Raw genomic sequence first — 16,437 nt, 5'->3', positions numbered from 1 at the left:
AAGTTCATACCTTGAAGCGAAATATCCAAAAAAATATGCCTTGATACACGTGTGTCTGAAACTAAAGATAATCATTATGAATCCATTTTATTATAAAATGCAATCAAATTTCTCAGATTACAAAAATGCCCGACAATTCTCGAATAGAGGAAAAAAAACAAGATGAAAATTATATTTAGAAAGAACAATAATATTATACGTGTGTGTTTGTTTGTTTGTTTGTTGTTTATACGAAAAACCCTACGAAAAATACGACACGAATTTATTTATTTTTTTGTTTGTTTGTTTTATATTCTGATTCCATTTCACACCATTTCCCACCAGAACGATATTAAACTAATAATGGCGTCGTCACATTTATCATCTAAATTTGACTACCGTTCACCTTTGGCAGCGCGAGTAATATGTCAAAGGTCAACGATAGACTAACAACGTGTTTTGGCCATCAAAAGTGATACCGATCTATGATATCATTTTCACAATTGTTCCTCAATCAATTTTATAGTACCTAAAACCTCCATAATCCGCCATCGGTCGTGAACTTATAAAAAGATTTTCACAGCGATGATAACTTACGGAGAAATTAGTCTGACGTCACTGATTCGAACTCGGTCTATTTGTTTAACTTACCAAAGCACCATCCATTTTCGTAGTTTTCTCCGCTGTTGTCTCTAGGGTCTTTCGCGTACTGGTACTTGGTTCTTTCTTAAAACGCCACAATAAGTTAGGTAACAAGACACGGTTGACCCCCTTTTCTGGTTTTATAGTTCGATGATACCGAAACATTTAAAATATATTGAAAGAAATGATTTTCATTAAAAATTATGATCCCGATTTGGATGGGGGGTTTTCCGCGCTTTACTTTAAAAAGTTCAGTTCGATTTTGGTTGACTGATGTGGTTGGTTTTAGTTCGTATCTTCAGTTCAATCGCTCTAGGTTTTTTGGGGAGTTTTGTTTTTTATTTTCTGTACAAAAATAGTGTCTGTTAGCCTTCCTTTAACCACCGTGCGTTGTCCGATGTCTCTGAAGAGATAGGTTAAAGTGGATTAGGCTTAACAATTAAGGTGGATCAGGCTTAATAATTAAGGCTCTTAATTAGGAAAGTACTAACTTCGTGCCTCGTATATCGCCGTAAATTCAATTTATTATGGTAAGGTTGCGAACAATTTGGTCCGGTCCAGGCACCATGACACACGCATAGATTGGGGGCAATACAAGTACCACCGTTCTTGCATCGGTTTGTGCATATGGCTAAGCATTTAAGTATGTTAAAGCTACAGTAAAAAACGTCTAAGTTTCCACAATACTCACGTTTCTGGCACAATTTGCCCTTCCAACCCGAAGGACAGTAACATTTATTCGGTCTCCAACATTTGCCCCCATTTAAACATGGCGGATAGCAAACAGCTACAGGAAATAAACCGAAAATCAAATGAATTAAGGTTAGATCGGATGAGTGCTGAGTAGTTTCACTTACGCGTTGAACACCGTTCTCCTATCCACCCTTGAGGACACGAGCAAACGTTGAGCCGTACGCAAGTACCCCCGTTTCGACAAGGCGGGAAGCAAACACCCGAACTACAATCGGAACCAAAATATCCCGGAGAGCATGCGCAAAAACCAGGATATAGGCAGGTTCCGCCGTTGAAGCAGCCTTGCTTGCAGGTAGGTTGGGAACAAGTTGGACCGGTCCAACCATCCGAGCAGGAGCATTTATTTTTCGCGATACAAGTACCTCCATTTAAGCAACCATGGCTGCAAGTGGCTGTTTTAAAGATAAGCCAGTTAAATACGAGTTGCAACTGGAGACTCGGGCTTAAGTTCGACTTACATATCTCGCAATATTTCCCGACGTAACCATAAGGGCATGCGCAAGTATTTCTACCCAAACATCGACCTTTATTGCGACATGACGGTTCGCAAATGGCTATACGAGTATTTTTCAAGTACTTACAATATAATTGTAACTTTATTTTTAAGCCTTATATATACTTACGCGTTTCGCAACGTAGGCCTTTAAACCCAAAAGGGCATCTACAGACTTCTGGCCTAATACATAAACCTCCGTTCATACAACCCTTTGGGCAGATTGCTTCATTGGAACATTAAAATCAAGAACATAGTTTTAATTTCGTCCTGTAGTTGAAGGTTAAAAAGCTACTTACGGATGTGACAAAATGTTCCAGTGTACCCTGGCCTGCACTGGCAACTGTTTGGTGCGGCGCAGATTTCGTGCCTTCGGCAAGCTTGTTTGCAAACAGCTAAGAATTCAAATTACGAGTAAGTGGCGCACAAATCACGGTTGGATGCAATCATTTCAATATACCTGTACAAGTAATACCGTCTCCACTGTAACCAGGAGGACACGATCCACACTTGTGTCCTCCGTCGGTAACCAAACAAGTAACTCCCTTGAAGCAGGGGTTAACGGAATCGCAAGTTTTGATGTCTGAAAGTTTATTAGGGTCAACTTAGGATCAAATAAGAGTGAAAAGCACTAAGTGACTTACCCATGCAAGTAATTCCATTTCCGGTTTGACCATGAGGACATGGTCCGCATATAAAACCACGTTCGGGCGCTAATAAATCAGTGCATTTGACCCCAGTATGACAAGGATTGCTTTTACAATCGTTAATTTCTTTGCACATGAAGCCATTTCCCGTCAAACCAGGGGGACAGGGACCACAAATGGCTTTCGAATCGGTATCGTTACAAATGACGTCTTTAAAGCAGGGGTTCGATGCGCAAGGTGACTTTCGAATGTCGCAAAAGTCCCCTGTTTACGAGTTAATTGCGTAAGATTTACCAGCAATTCTGTCTACTAAGAACATTAATTAACATACCTTCGTAGTCAGGGGAACATTCGCAGTGAAAGTCGCCGTCTACGTTTGTGCAGACGCCATTTTCGCAAGGGGAAGAGCTACAAGGGTTTAATGAAATCTCGCAACTGCTTCCGGAGTAGCCATCGAGGCATTCACATTTTGGTCTTCCCTTTCCTTTTGGAACCGTCCTAATACACTTCCCACCATTTTCGCAGTCGCAAGGCAATACCAAGACCTTTAAGAACAAAGAAGAACATGCAACTTCCAAAAATACTTATTCCAAAAGCGCATACTTGAACGTTGAACTCGGTTGTCATATTACACTCGTCTAGGACCAATAAAGCTAAATGCTCGTGATCGTCTAGAATATTGGCTTGAGCTTTCCATGATAGCACACCTTCCGACGAGACTTTCAGACCAGGCGTCGACTTCTTGACGACAAACCTGACTTGTCCACCTTCAGGGTCGTACGCCTTAAATACGTACTCAAATAGTTCGTCTTCGTACGCTTCTAGCGGTTCCGGTGGAACCTGAACGACCGGAGCCGTATTACGAGGATTTGGTGTCCATTTACTACTGGATGCGTTTGGCGCGCAAATGTCGCATTCGTTTAAAGGGTTGCCTTGATCCGCCAAGTAGCAGCTATTCGCTATAATACAAGCCCCTGTCTGCAAGGACAAGCGGTAATTAACGTAGGTAAGATTTCACCTAAAAAAAGTCAAATAATTGCGTACTTGAGGTTCGCAACGCGGTCGTTGGCTATCTGAACATTTTTGGCAAAATGAGTCGTATACTGTGAGATATGTCGCTTCGCTGAATTTGATGTTGTCGTTGCTGATCTGAATTTGGTTGGTTTTGATCCATCAGACACGGTTTGAGTTTATTTTATGAATAAGAGAATTCTACCTTAATTTCGTATGATACTTGAGGTCCCGGAAAGTAAACCGATAGTTGAGATAAGACTGGTAACTGACACTCAACATGGTTCTTATCTATATATTTAGCTGGAGTTATCATGCTAGATTCAGCCAGACGCCATGACACTTCACCTGGCTGATAATCGACTAATCATTAGCCAGAAGATATCAATTAATTTCGGGACGTACCTGCGCTTCGGTAATCATACAAGATAACGATGGTATATCTTTAAAGTTTCCACCGGACACTCTGACGTCAGTGCAGGGCGTCTTGGCTACGTTACAGAACCCTAATTCCCCGGCCTCACTTACGAAAGGCAGGTCGCTCTCTGCTCCAAATAATCCAATTAAGGATACTTTTAATCGAGGCACATTTAAAAAACTCACCTTCACTCTGGGAGCAATCATCTCCGGTGAAACCGGGTTGGCACACGCAAGTATTTCCTTGACAAGTACCGCGTTTACAACCATTGGGACAATTTATAGCGCTGACAATTTTATAAGGTGGAACATCGTTTCCCAAAGCATCTCTGGGCCATCTCAGCCTATCGTTCAACGCCGCCTCTTCACACAAGGCGTCCAATAGTGGTAGGGAATAGTAAGCCCATGATAAATCGTCCATTAGAGTTATATCTATAGTCAACGAGAATTATAAGGCCCTGCATCAAGATCAAACCAAGATCACCTCAACTAACCGAGTATACAGACGTCGACAACTAAGGTTATGTTGCCTCCCAAGTATTCGGAGCATTCCTTAGCCACTGTGGTGTTGAGGACCACTTCACGGCACCATTCTAAGGCTTTCTCTTCAGTTAAGCCTTTATCTGTTGGCCATCTAGGTACTACGGGGTTGAAATCGAAGGAATTTATGTCTCCGGTGAAGACATAGTTTTCTCTTGGACCGAAGGATGGGGCAACCATCAAAGCGATGTCTGAGCGTTCGCTTTTCGACTCGGGAACGTACTTGTCCACTTGAGACTTACCGACTTTGTAAGAGTCGCCTTTTAACAGTTGTTTGTTCTTAGTTTCTGTGGTAATTAGATTAATGTGACCAAAACGTCATCATGACCATTTAACCTTATTTAAGCTCATTATAGCGGGGTCAAGCAAAATCAATCTGTACACAGACATTCAGGAACTAAGCTATAATCTTACTAAAACATTTTCGCCTACTATTGCTGTTTCTTTTAGGTTGATCATTCAACAAATAGGATAGTCCGACGTTCCCGGAATTGAGTCGGTTTCCACGAAAATCCGCTTGGACAAATTGGTTAGAGATATCTTGAAACTCCATTAACTGTTGAACGCTGACGTCATCATTTCTTCGGCAAGTGTCTATGCAGTTAGACTTGGCGTAATCGCAATTGGAATCAATGTCATTGGCCGACGATAACAAGTAAAGAAAATTGGTGCGATCAATGGCTGCCGGGGACATGGACTTCATCAAGTCAAAAGGCATCGGTTGGTAGCAAGTGCAGAACGATTCTTTGATGGACTTGACGCGAGGTGGGTTGCGATCGAAGAGACTGTCCCCAGAGGGTAACCTAAAAATATTTACGATATAGTTGCGTTAAATGTCTTGAAAGATGTAAATATAAATAAACGCTTACCTCCAAACATTAACGAATTCATCCATTTGTCCAAACTCGTCAATAAAAAGCATGGGCGCTCCGTTGATATCGTGAAAATCGTTTGACTTGGAACCGTCGAAAATACCGCAAAGGCCTCTGGTATGTCCGTAATCGGAACTAGGCGCTTGCAAGGTTAGAGACATCCCCCACGATTCCAAATAAGCACGAATCATCGTTCCTGATGGAAACAGAACCTGTGGTTGGATTAATGGGAACACGTCACACAGTAATTAAAGGATTCGACACGGAACAAATTGCGGTATTTTTTTTCTTATCTCCAGCCCTCCAGGCAATATTAAATTATTCCGTACCGTCAGCACTTTGCCTTCTTTCGACTCGAGAAGTTTCACGGTTGGTTTCTCTCCGTCGAGGGTCGTGACTGACACCTTAGGGGTTGCGCTGTGAACTTCTCCGTGACACGTGTCAACTACTACGAGTTCGTTATCTTCCCTAGCAGCAAAACCGCAAGTACATGATACCAGCGATGGGAAATTGTTACATTGCCAAATACGGGAATGAATTTCAAAGTTACGTATCGTGCTCTTATACAAAACGAATGTACCCGTTCCGTAATAATCGTATCTCCTATTCGAAAAACCAATTTCCCGCGTGTTAATTAAATACAATCGTGACTCGGTAAGTTCAAACCTCGTACGTACTTTTTGTCAAAAGTGATGAAATGCGGTTCCGTAAAGGCGTAACATCTACTGCTTGGAATGTTTGTGGTGGTCACCTAAAAATTAATGACCAAGTCAAGCGTTACTTAATAATTTCGTAACTTAAGCTCCGTCGTTAAAAACAACCCCATAAAAATGTCTGGATCGGGAATTTTCCCGCTATATGGTTCGTAAATGTTACGCGGGAGCACTTTCTAAGATTATAAATCTGTAAAAAGTCTGGGATTTATATAAGCTTACAATCTGAGAAAGGATGTACGTTAAAATCCCACTTTTTCTAGAATTCTGACACATTCTTTCGATGCAACTGAGTATACAGGGAACTTTTTCAAGTTGAGAGTGAACACGCGATGGTACCCTTGAAAAATAGAAACTCTCGCGTTTCTCTCCGGTTGAGACTCGAGGGATGAAGCGTTTAAAAGCTACTAGTTTCCCAGTTAAAGGTTTGACTAGGGTAAAAAACATTGGCCCTGCCCTTGGGGAATGCTTTGGTCTTTGGTTGTGACACATTAGGTTGGGGGACGTCACTCTTTCTCTCACCTCGACGTCTAGAGTGTCGTAGCCACTCCAGAAAGGATCGTCTTTCGCTAGGAGCGTCGTTTCGATGACATTCTGCGTGGTGCCATCATTCATGAAGTCCTGGACAGCTTTGACTTTAACTTCGGCCGAACCGCAATCGACGTCGCATTCCCCCGTGGAGATGGCCACTTCGCAAGCTGACAGACTGATGTCGGCGGGACGCATGCTGGAAGCTATACGACGGCGTCAGTCGAATACCCACGAGCCATCGCGTGACGGATTGAAAATATACGAGGAACAAAAATATAGTTCCCTAACACCACACTTAAAACATCGTCAAAGTCTTAAGTAAGAATTTTCTCTTTATGGGACATTTCGACCCTAATACCTAATGATGTAACGATACGTTTATGACTTTCTGAAACACAGGGTGATATCATTTTTCATCCTGTCTTTTAAAAATCAAGCGTATTTTCTAACAAGTTATTCATAAAGAAGGGGAGAGGGGAATAAATTTCGCGCTTAATCAATTAATACGCGTAAGTACCTACACATTACTCTGGTTTTCAATTGGATGACGACTTTACAGTTGGGTGAGAGAGAAGGGCACAAGTAGGGTATTGACAAAGAGAAGCGTAAACGATGCAAGCTACCGTCCTCTTGAATATTTAAAGTTTTGGGCTCGACCTTTACGGAATAATTAAATACCTTTTCAGTTTGACCATCCTAGCGGCAATTTTCAGACAAATTTATGTTTATATTTACTTTGATGCCTAAGAAGAAGGCTTCACTGACGAACGTTGAATTTCGCACCGAGTTTGAAGTCTCCTCGTATACTTGAACTTCGCAAACAACCTAAGTTAACAATTTTTTTTACTATGTAGGTCTATTAATATTTTAATTTCACGAGGGGCTAATCACTCTTAGATTCCCTGTACACCTATCAATCTAGATCTGTGAAATGTAGGACGTCACAAGATTATACGCGTAATCCCTTTAGTAACAGTCGTATGTACACCAATTACCTCGAGTGAATGGCCCCTCGGTCTGTCGAATTTTCTTATTATCGACATAAAACTATTTTTTAGTTCAACACGGACTATATAATACGCTCTTGGAGTGAATTAATACTCTGAAATTAAGTAGAAACCGCTTTTAAATTATAATATAACTTACCCTATCTCCTAATTTTAGAAATTCGGCTATTTGTATCGTGTCCTGCAATTCCCGAACATCGTAGACTGTCCTCAACAGCACCCTCGTATCCTCGGGTTGAAGTAATTTATACCATATAACGGTGAAGACCCTTTCAGGCGGAGCAACTTGATGTCCAAATGTACCGAATGAACACACCAATTCCACGGAATTATTAGATACTCGAGGTTGAATATGAGGTTTACTTGGAAGGCTGATAGCTTCGATAGCTAACATAAAAAGAAATAAAATAAAATTCATTAAAAAAACAAGAAAATCTATTCTAAAAAGTCATAAATTTTATATGCAAATGAGATGCGTAATTTAGGGAACGAAAATTTGAGGAAAAAAATAAATAAATTGGAGACATCTTATATTACGATGATAATTGACACAGCGGAAGAAACCTTGCTAGATTTCTACGAAAATTTATTTCGTTTTTGGGAAATTTTTCATTACTTTTTTTTCTTTCAAAATTTTTTGAAAAGAAAGAAATCAGATTGGGTCTGATGATAAAGACTCCCCAAATTCCAAATCCCTCGCGGTGTTTCTATTTCAAAAGAAAAGAAATATAGGCAAATTCTATCCCTTTCGGCGTACGTAATTAATATAATTTGCATTTTAAATTAACTTCTAAGATTTTTCATTGAAACTATATAGCGATACATCTTTTTTTTTCTTCTCTCCTTATTTTCTAATCTCAAAAGAAACTAATTTGCAAGTTAGATATTATTATATCAATTCTGAGGTTTTTGGCAAATATTTACTTATTTATTTTGGAAATTATTTAAACATTAATATACAGTAGACCTGGCCTGGGTTGTGGTGATGTTAGAGTAATTAAGTTTGTTTTTTTTAACAAGAAAAATGTGCAAAAGAAATGTAATGCCCTGGAGATAGAATTGAATCTCAAAGTATACGTTAGGCCTAATGTATCTAAATTCAAAATTTCTTTGGAAGATACCTAACCGTACAACACGAAATCTTCTTTATGGCCTCGCCTCTCTTTGGCGATTGAATTTAGGGAAACCGGAGCGATATTATTTCGAAAGGCCTTTAGTGTCAAATATAGCCAAGGGCGCGTTTGATTTCTCTTCTCAGCTATCCAATCGTATATCCAAGTGTATATATATCTTTCTCCGTTCTCAATTGCTTTGGACGATTGCCTTTGATACACTCCCTAAAGGTTTAAATTTCGATCATTTTTCTTTTTCTACCAATGGCCAGCCAAAAAGAGGTCACGTGGATTTCTAACTTTAAAGTCTGCGTGAATTGAATAAAATTGTGTGTCAGGTAAAACTGCGTGTTAAATAAGCTTGATATCACTTAGATTAACACTAAGCCTAACCTTTTAATTAATATTTCTACACAGATCACTTAAAAATAACGATTATTTCTAGAATGCTTTTCATTTTTTTTTTTTTTCAAAAGACTAAGTGAAGTATCGAATATTTCAAATTGAAATCACATAGTCATCTACAATATTGAAAAAGATACCAGTAATTAAAGGAATACTGAACTGATTTAAAAACAATTTCAAAACTAAAGAAAACATTTTTTTGAGAGTTTAAACTCTTCTGATTCCAAAAATATGCTTAATAAATATTTAAATATGAGGAAAACACAGAAAAAACACTTCGAAAACTTGAAATTTGGGGGAAAAAGCAAATTTGCGGAGAAGATTTTTGGCGGGTTTTTCTCCTTGCTACGTCACTCACGGCATCTCGCGGAAAAGCCAAGCGCGCGCGCCCGAGACTCCCGAGTATACTAATGCCGCGCGAATCTGAATAAATTAGGCTTAACGCGGCGCTGAGACACTAACAGGCGTCACGTGAGCGACATCAAGAGAGAAAATTTCTCCTTACTACGTCATCAAACGGAACATAATTTAGCTAAGCCTTTTCCAAACACAAAACTTTGATTGCAATTTTATAAATTTCTTCGAAACCAAATACAAAAGTAAACATATCATAATAAACTAGATTTTTCAAGGATTTTTTTCGTATTTTAAGTTTGTGGATGACGAAAATTATGGCAGTAACTCTTTAAGTTTTATGACACGACCCTGCACGCTACAGCTCTCAGTGAAGCGAATGACGCGTTAGACTAAGGTTTCCAATTAGAGTCCCCACATAGCATTACGTCATGATCTGTTTCGCAGAGGGAATAAGCGTGCATGCAGGTTCCGGTAAGTACACTTAATTACCTGTATATTTTTTAATATTGTAGATGGAATGGATACACGATTACAATTGTCATTATTTTACAGGCCTCCTTGAATAAAAAGAACAATTTTAGCCTAACCTTTACGTTAGGAATATTTCGGGTGTTGAAAATAACAAGTGATTTTTTTCACCTATTCAACCTCACTTTAAGAATTATCGAGTAAAGGAGGTTTGAGAGAGAGAGAGAGAGAGAGCGAGAGAGAGAGAGAGAGAGAGAGGGAGTGAGAGAGAGAGCCTTGGAGAGAAGACATATTATATTTCTATTTTTTGGCTCCTCCCGATTCGATTATAGCGAAAGTAGGTCGAATGTAAGAGATTTTGTAGTCGGCGGAACACTAGTAAAGAACTCTTACTCTTTCGGATGCCCTCTTCCCAATCTCTCGGACAGCTCCAGGCCACAATTTCCCAAGAAAGCTCTAAATTCAAGGCGATATTGAATCCGAGTGATAGCCTCGATAAAGCTACGAACTTCGATTTGATATTTATTAGCGTTATCTATTGGGTTCTCTCAGAGAAAGATTGTAGCGAAGTGGAAACGCCATGGGTACCCAACGCTCGGAAGGTTCTGAGCAAAATATATCCCGATACTTAAAAGGGTAGAAGAAATCGTTTAAAATTCTAGGTTCCCATGTGCACTTTCGTCCAAACATTCGTTCCACTTTCAGGATCTGTAGTATACTTATCTTAGTGTCAAAACACTGTAACTCAGAATTAGCTATTTCCCTTAATCCTAGATTGTTTTCGAGCTGATGGTTTCCAGAGAAACGTTTCGTCTACAAATCTGACTCAACTGCAGCTTAACCATTCGACATATATCAAGTCCAACCCTGAGAGTATGGAATTAAAACGTAGGCCGTGAAATTCTGTACTCAATCGCCGTGGAAGGGAACAATGGATGGCGAAGGCTGAGGTTGAATTTTATATAATAATATTACGTATGAAATGCTTGGCGGGGAAGCCATCATTCTGAAACTCCGATCTTATTGAATTTTCCCATTGCCCCTGTAGAAATGTCTATCTTCCATTGCATTATTGTTCAGGGAGAAGCTATCTTACTGGGGATTTCTAATAGCATTTTCCATTTGACTGCTCCAGAGTCCAGACTTGCTCTGGATCAGCCTTTATCTCCTCAGTCAGATCTGCTATGATCGAGAGACAAATTAAATATTTCGTTCTAGACCTTGGTCTATAATTTTACTGAAAAATAACTGGAACAAAACCTACCGCTCTGGGAGCAAATGGAACACGTGCAAAACCTGCTCTGGGCGCAAATGGAACACGTGCAAAACCTGCTCTGGGCGCTATTGGAACACGTGCAAAATCTGCTCTGGGCGCTATTGGAACACGTGCAAAATCTGCTCTGGGCGCAAATGGAACACGTGCAAAACCTGCTCTGGGCGCTATTGGAACACGTGCAAAATCTGCTCTGGGCGCTATTGGAACACGTGCAAAATCTGCTCTGGGCGCAAATGGAACACGTGCATAATCTGCTCTGGGCGCAAATGAAACACGTGCAAAATCTGCTCTGGGCGCTATTGGAACACGTGCAAAACCTACTCTGGGCGCAAATGAAACGCAAATTTCAAATGGGTAAAGCTATTAAAAATCACGGTAATGTCAACTACTACATATTTGCCCTTAAATAAATCGAAAGGTGTACCAAAAAAAAAAAAAAATACTAAATTCTTGTTCAAAGTTATATCCCACCTCACCATTCCTACAAACACCTAGTGTATACAGTAAGTATACTTTCACAGCAGCTAGGCCTATGTCTTGTTCTTGACTTTTTTTACCTTCTTCGGCTTTCGTTGAAAAGAAAAAAAAAAGAAAATAAAACGTAGATATATATATATTTTTCCCCCTTTCGAATTGGCTGGCGGTAGCGCGGCGTCGATTCTTTTCGTTATTTTTACAGTATAAACTCTTTTTTTTTCGGACAGGCGATCTTATAACAATTTGATAGAATCTGAAAGAGGTAGTAGCTGTAGCTGTATAGTCTGGCCATTCTTTAGAAAACGATATCCAACAGTATACCAGCTACCTAGGACCTAAGGGGATTCGGTTTTCTCAGTTTTCTTATTAAAAGAGATGCCAGGATACCATTGCCGCCGTTGAGAGTGGCTTATATATAATACAAGAGTTAAGTAAGACTTTGCTGAAGAAAATTTCAAACTCCCTTCCTTTCCTGTCATCCCCCCTAACACCACCACCAATCCACGGCTTCCGTCTCACTGACATAAAATCCTGATTTATTATCTGGCATCTCCTATTATATATATTTTTTTAAACCTTAAAAAAACGCGAGAATTGTGTGAGAAAACAAGGAGAGCTAAGAAACGAGAGTTGAAATATAAAGGTTAAAGTGAAGGCAGCATAATATTATACCAAGAAGTGATATCTAGTTTATTAGGGACTTGTGACTGCACCATGACTTAGTTCTTAACCTCGTATCTTGAACAGTCAATAATGTGGGTTTTTTTGACTTGGCTTTTAGAGGTTAATGGGTAGCTAATTTTTTTTTAATTCAGCCAGAAGAATTGACCACGTCATAACTCTGGCTTCTATATTAATGGGAGACTTAAACGCATTCATAGTGTGATCAAGAAGTAATATCTAGTTTATTAGGGAGAAGGTATAAATTCACCACAAAGCTAGAAAGCTTTATATCCAGTCCAAACGTAGGTCCGGAGTTAATCCCCGCCGCCTCCAATTACAACCAGCATCTCATTGGTTCTTGAAAACTCACTTCAGTGCGACGCGAATGACGAAAATTACTTGTATTTTCCGACTGAGGAGAAGCGAAATAGCCCGGCCTCCTTTTACGTCCCCCCCCTTGTATTTTGAAAGGGGACTGAGACTATGGCGCGTGAATACTTAGGTATCTTATACCTTCCCCCTAATAAACTAGATATCACTTCTTGGTATAATGTTATGCTGCCTGAACTTTTTTTTCTCAATATTCAAGGTTCAATTAAGAATTAAAAATATTTTTATACATATTGAGAACTGTTGAAATCTTCTAATTGATTTACTTCACTAATCAACTATCGAGAATGCAACGAACGCAGGCTAGCGCGATTAAATATTGAAACTGTATAGTTTTGAACTACATACTCAAGTTGAAATTAATTACATCAGAGGCTAATTAAACCGCTTCGTAATAAACCATCAATTTAGTTTGGACAAATTTAATCCGATCAATATATATATATATAGTGTCCTCCCTAAAGGTTGTCGCAAAGGCCTAAGTCGACGCTAATAATCAATTCGCGTTCCTGATAAACCAACAGAATATAAGATTCTAATCTATTTTGAATGATTACTTGAATGTCGATTGATTGAGATTAATTTATCAAAGCCAAATTCTAATTACAAAAACTTTAATAGAGGTTTATTTCCCTTAAATTAAAATGGAGTATGAACTGTTGCCATAAATAACGTTCTAAAGGTAAGATGAAACGAAAGTAATCTATATCTATATAAATCAAAGTCCTGACAGACTGACTGATAATCAACGCCCAACCCAAACCGCTTGTTCTATAGAAGGCTGAAAATTGCAGGAACGTTACTCATAAGTAGTAGGCGCGTACTAAGAAATATTTTTCCAATCCGCCTCCATCTTAAAAAATGGCGCCCAGAAATATAAAAAATCTTCTCTATGCAACAAAGTCCGCGCGATTCAACCGATTTCACAAATATTTAGTACACTGGTTTCCTTTAACCTATAGACGGGCTGAATAGTCTTTTGGGTTCGAATTGTTGCCATCTTTTTAAATGGCGGCCAGAAATTTAAAAGCCCTTCTTCATGGAATAATGTCCGCGTAATAAAAATGTCCCGACGGGCTGACGGGCAACGCCGAGTGCCTTCGCTCCTAGGATGCTACAAAAATATTAGTCATCAGTAAAATCTACCCATTCTTTATATCATTTTGATGGAAGTTCTTATTACACGCGAGCGACGCCGCGGGTAACAGCTAGTTTTCTAAAAGTTCTTTTTCCAGTGTTAGCCTCACCTCGGGATCTTCTCAAAGTTATTTCAATCTACCTTTAAACAGCAACGTTTACGTAAAGACGCGGCCATTACCTATCATAGCCATCCAATTTCTTTTTTGAAAAATAAATGAAAAGCATACGACTTAATTTCAAAGGGAACCCATTGAAAAGAGGCTAAACTATTATCAGGAAATTGACCTAATTTTACTGGACCTTTTCGGGGGGGGGGAGTCAGATGAAAGAGAGCTGAATTTAATATCTTGTTGGAAGCGATTTTATAATGTAAAGGTAGAAGGTCGTTAAATTTTTCGAGGGCAAAATGAATGAAAGAAAAATCTCATTAGAGTCCAGAGAGAATGAGAGAGAGAACCTCCAAAGTAATGCCCCCCCCCCCCGCTCTTAGGCAACGTTATGTACTTAATATTCAAGCTCTAACAACGCCGTAATTATTTCCTCAGCTGATAATATCATCCACAAAGACCCTCTCTAATTTTTGAAAGGGTTAAGTTCACCGCGGAGTTGTTTCTAAATGATGTGTACAGAGATTAACTAATAAAATAATGACTATAATACTCGCAAGGCCTCCTGTTCATTTTTATTCGAACCCATTGAATCTCTCGACAAAACTGTGGTAAATTTCTCAGAGATCAATTTGTATTTTAGATGCACGGTAATAAATATTTATTTTAAATATAATATTTTATTAGAAGTATATAATACTTCCTTTCGAGGGAAGTGTACATACCACAAAGCGGGGTATTTGTAACATGATTCTTCCCAACATCATCTGGAACATTTATTATAGCAAGGATACTAAACCGAATCACATACGAGATAAATAGTTCCCCCTCATCATTACTCTATTAGCGCTTAACTATTTGCCAAGGCGCATGCATGCGCTTGTGGATTTTTGTCCCACGTTAAGACAATCAAGGTTTGTGGGTTGATTGTTGAGGACTTCGTACCAAACAGTTAAAGAATTCACCCTAGCACGGTACGATGCTCATCTGAAGTTTGATGAGCGCGAGATCAAACAAAAAGGGTACATGAGCCTGGGAAGAATCATTTTTCATAACTAGAATTCAGTCCTAGAATTTGGTAGCCAAATCTGGAACCCTCACTCAGCTCTCGACATTCAACAACTAGACAACATTCAGGGTTCCTTCTCTCGACTACCGCGTATCCTAAAACATCAACCCAGAGACAGTAGGCTATCTACCCTTGGTTGGCCTTCTTTGACTACTCGTCGGTCTTACCTCGACCTAATCAGTTTATTCAAAATCCTAAATTGTCCCGACCAAAGATTCTTTTCCGCTGCTCCCTCGTCTATCCCCACCCGTGGTCACCATAGAAAATTATTTCGTCAACAGGCTCGTAAAAATCAACTGAAGCACTCTTTTTTCCATCGGTTGGTCCCCATCTGGAATTCCCTACCCCCTGAGATTATCTCCCTAAAATCACTTGTGCAATTTAAAACCAAACTTAAACACCACTTAAACCTTTAATTAATTCCTCTCACAATTTTCAACCTAAGAAATCGCAGCTGTAAGGCTTCATTCAGCCCTAGCTCGTATCCCCCCTCAGGAGCAAAAAAAAAAAAAAAAAGTATTAATATGATACAGAGTGTCATCCTTCTTCTATTATGCTCTTCTGATTATATTTATACTAAAGGTATTTTAACAAGAAAAGACGTAACTAAATTGGTCTGAAGCCTTAAAATCTGTGATAGATCAAAATGCCCAAGTCCTCTAACTTAAAGAACATAGTAAGAAAATAAGATTTGAATAAAATAAAATTTTTGTCCCATATTCATTGATGATAACCTTTGCATAGAGAATCCTTTGATGCTATGGACAGAAAAAGACCCTACTAATATTAAATCTATAAAACAGAACTAAAAGCCGAAAGCTTTTTCCTCTGCAATTTCTCTCCTTCTATTGCTTCTTTGAGAGAAAGTCTTTTGTTTCGATCGATGAAACAAAATCCATCCTAAAATCCTTTAGCTTTCCTAAAACTCTAAAAGCAAAGAGTATAACGTACGTGAAGCAAAGATATATCTAGCCTTTTTTATTGTATATCCTTAGCCGTTAGAAACCATTGGGCGAGCGTGACCAAACTAGTCACTAGACGGATTTTCCTAGCTGCCGGTATTAGCCTGTTATAATCTGCTTACCCCGAGCTTTAATCCCTGGCCAAATCTTTCTAAGAGGCTTTTTATTTTATAACTTATATAAAGACTTCAGATTTATATACGGCTAAATTCCCCCCCCCTACTTATATAACAAAGATACATTACTAAATATACGCAACTTGTTTTGAAAAATTTCTCCTTAGTTCGTGATTTAATATTTAGAAAACTTAAGGTAACTTCCTATATACACGAAATTGAAATATAGGAAGTGGTTCTTAATCTTAACTTCCTCAGTACACGCACTAAGCCTTGGAAGAATATTACTA

General features: G+C 39.0%; 1 protein-coding gene across 4 annotated transcripts in view; it reads right to left on the bottom strand.

Moving 5' to 3' along the window:
* Positions 1-70: 70 nt before the first annotated feature.
* The window catches only part of LOC149654089 (von Willebrand factor D and EGF domain-containing protein-like), a 135,099-nt gene continuing 118,732 nt past the window's right edge, over positions 71-16,437 (bottom strand). For 3 of the 4 annotated variants that reach the window (XM_089845467.1, XM_089845468.1, XM_089845470.1), the window contains 24 exons: positions 7,745-7,992; positions 7,334-7,423; positions 7,120-7,255; positions 6,590-6,801; positions 6,032-6,105; positions 5,684-5,957; positions 5,352-5,566; positions 4,897-5,285; positions 4,437-4,769; positions 4,129-4,374; positions 3,931-4,070; positions 3,731-3,877; positions 3,559-3,663; positions 3,118-3,492; positions 2,846-3,059; positions 2,512-2,778; positions 2,328-2,450; positions 2,167-2,262; positions 1,998-2,093; positions 1,833-1,928; positions 1,479-1,766; positions 1,313-1,408; positions 1,113-1,252; positions 71-1,024 (listed from right to left, as the gene is read on the bottom strand). In XM_089845467.1, the coding sequence (XP_089701593.1) occupies positions 998-1,024; positions 1,113-1,252; positions 1,313-1,408; positions 1,479-1,766; positions 1,833-1,928; positions 1,998-2,093; positions 2,167-2,262; positions 2,328-2,450; positions 2,512-2,778; positions 2,846-3,059; positions 3,118-3,492; positions 3,559-3,663; positions 3,731-3,877; positions 3,931-4,070; positions 4,129-4,374; positions 4,437-4,769; positions 4,897-5,285; positions 5,352-5,566; positions 5,684-5,957; positions 6,032-6,105; positions 6,590-6,801; positions 7,120-7,255; positions 7,334-7,423; positions 7,745-7,992 (4,427 nt within the window). In that variant the 3' untranslated portion in view covers positions 71-997. The remainder of the gene's footprint in view (positions 1,025-1,112; positions 1,253-1,312; positions 1,409-1,478; positions 1,767-1,832; positions 1,929-1,997; positions 2,094-2,166; positions 2,263-2,327; positions 2,451-2,511; positions 2,779-2,845; positions 3,060-3,117; positions 3,493-3,558; positions 3,664-3,730; positions 3,878-3,930; positions 4,071-4,128; positions 4,375-4,436; positions 4,770-4,896; positions 5,286-5,351; positions 5,567-5,683; positions 5,958-6,031; positions 6,106-6,589; positions 6,802-7,119; positions 7,256-7,333; positions 7,424-7,744; positions 7,993-16,437) is intronic. The other variant, XM_089845469.1, reaches the window with a different exon arrangement.

Source organism: Phalangium opilio, unplaced genomic scaffold, assembly GCF_054372755.1.
Source record: "Phalangium opilio isolate 3A_F unplaced genomic scaffold, DU_Popi_V2 ptg000079l_1, whole genome shotgun sequence".
NCBI classification, from domain to species: domain Eukaryota; kingdom Metazoa; phylum Arthropoda; class Arachnida; order Opiliones; family Phalangiidae; genus Phalangium; species Phalangium opilio.
This window is presented reverse-complemented; position numbering and strand designations above follow the sequence as displayed.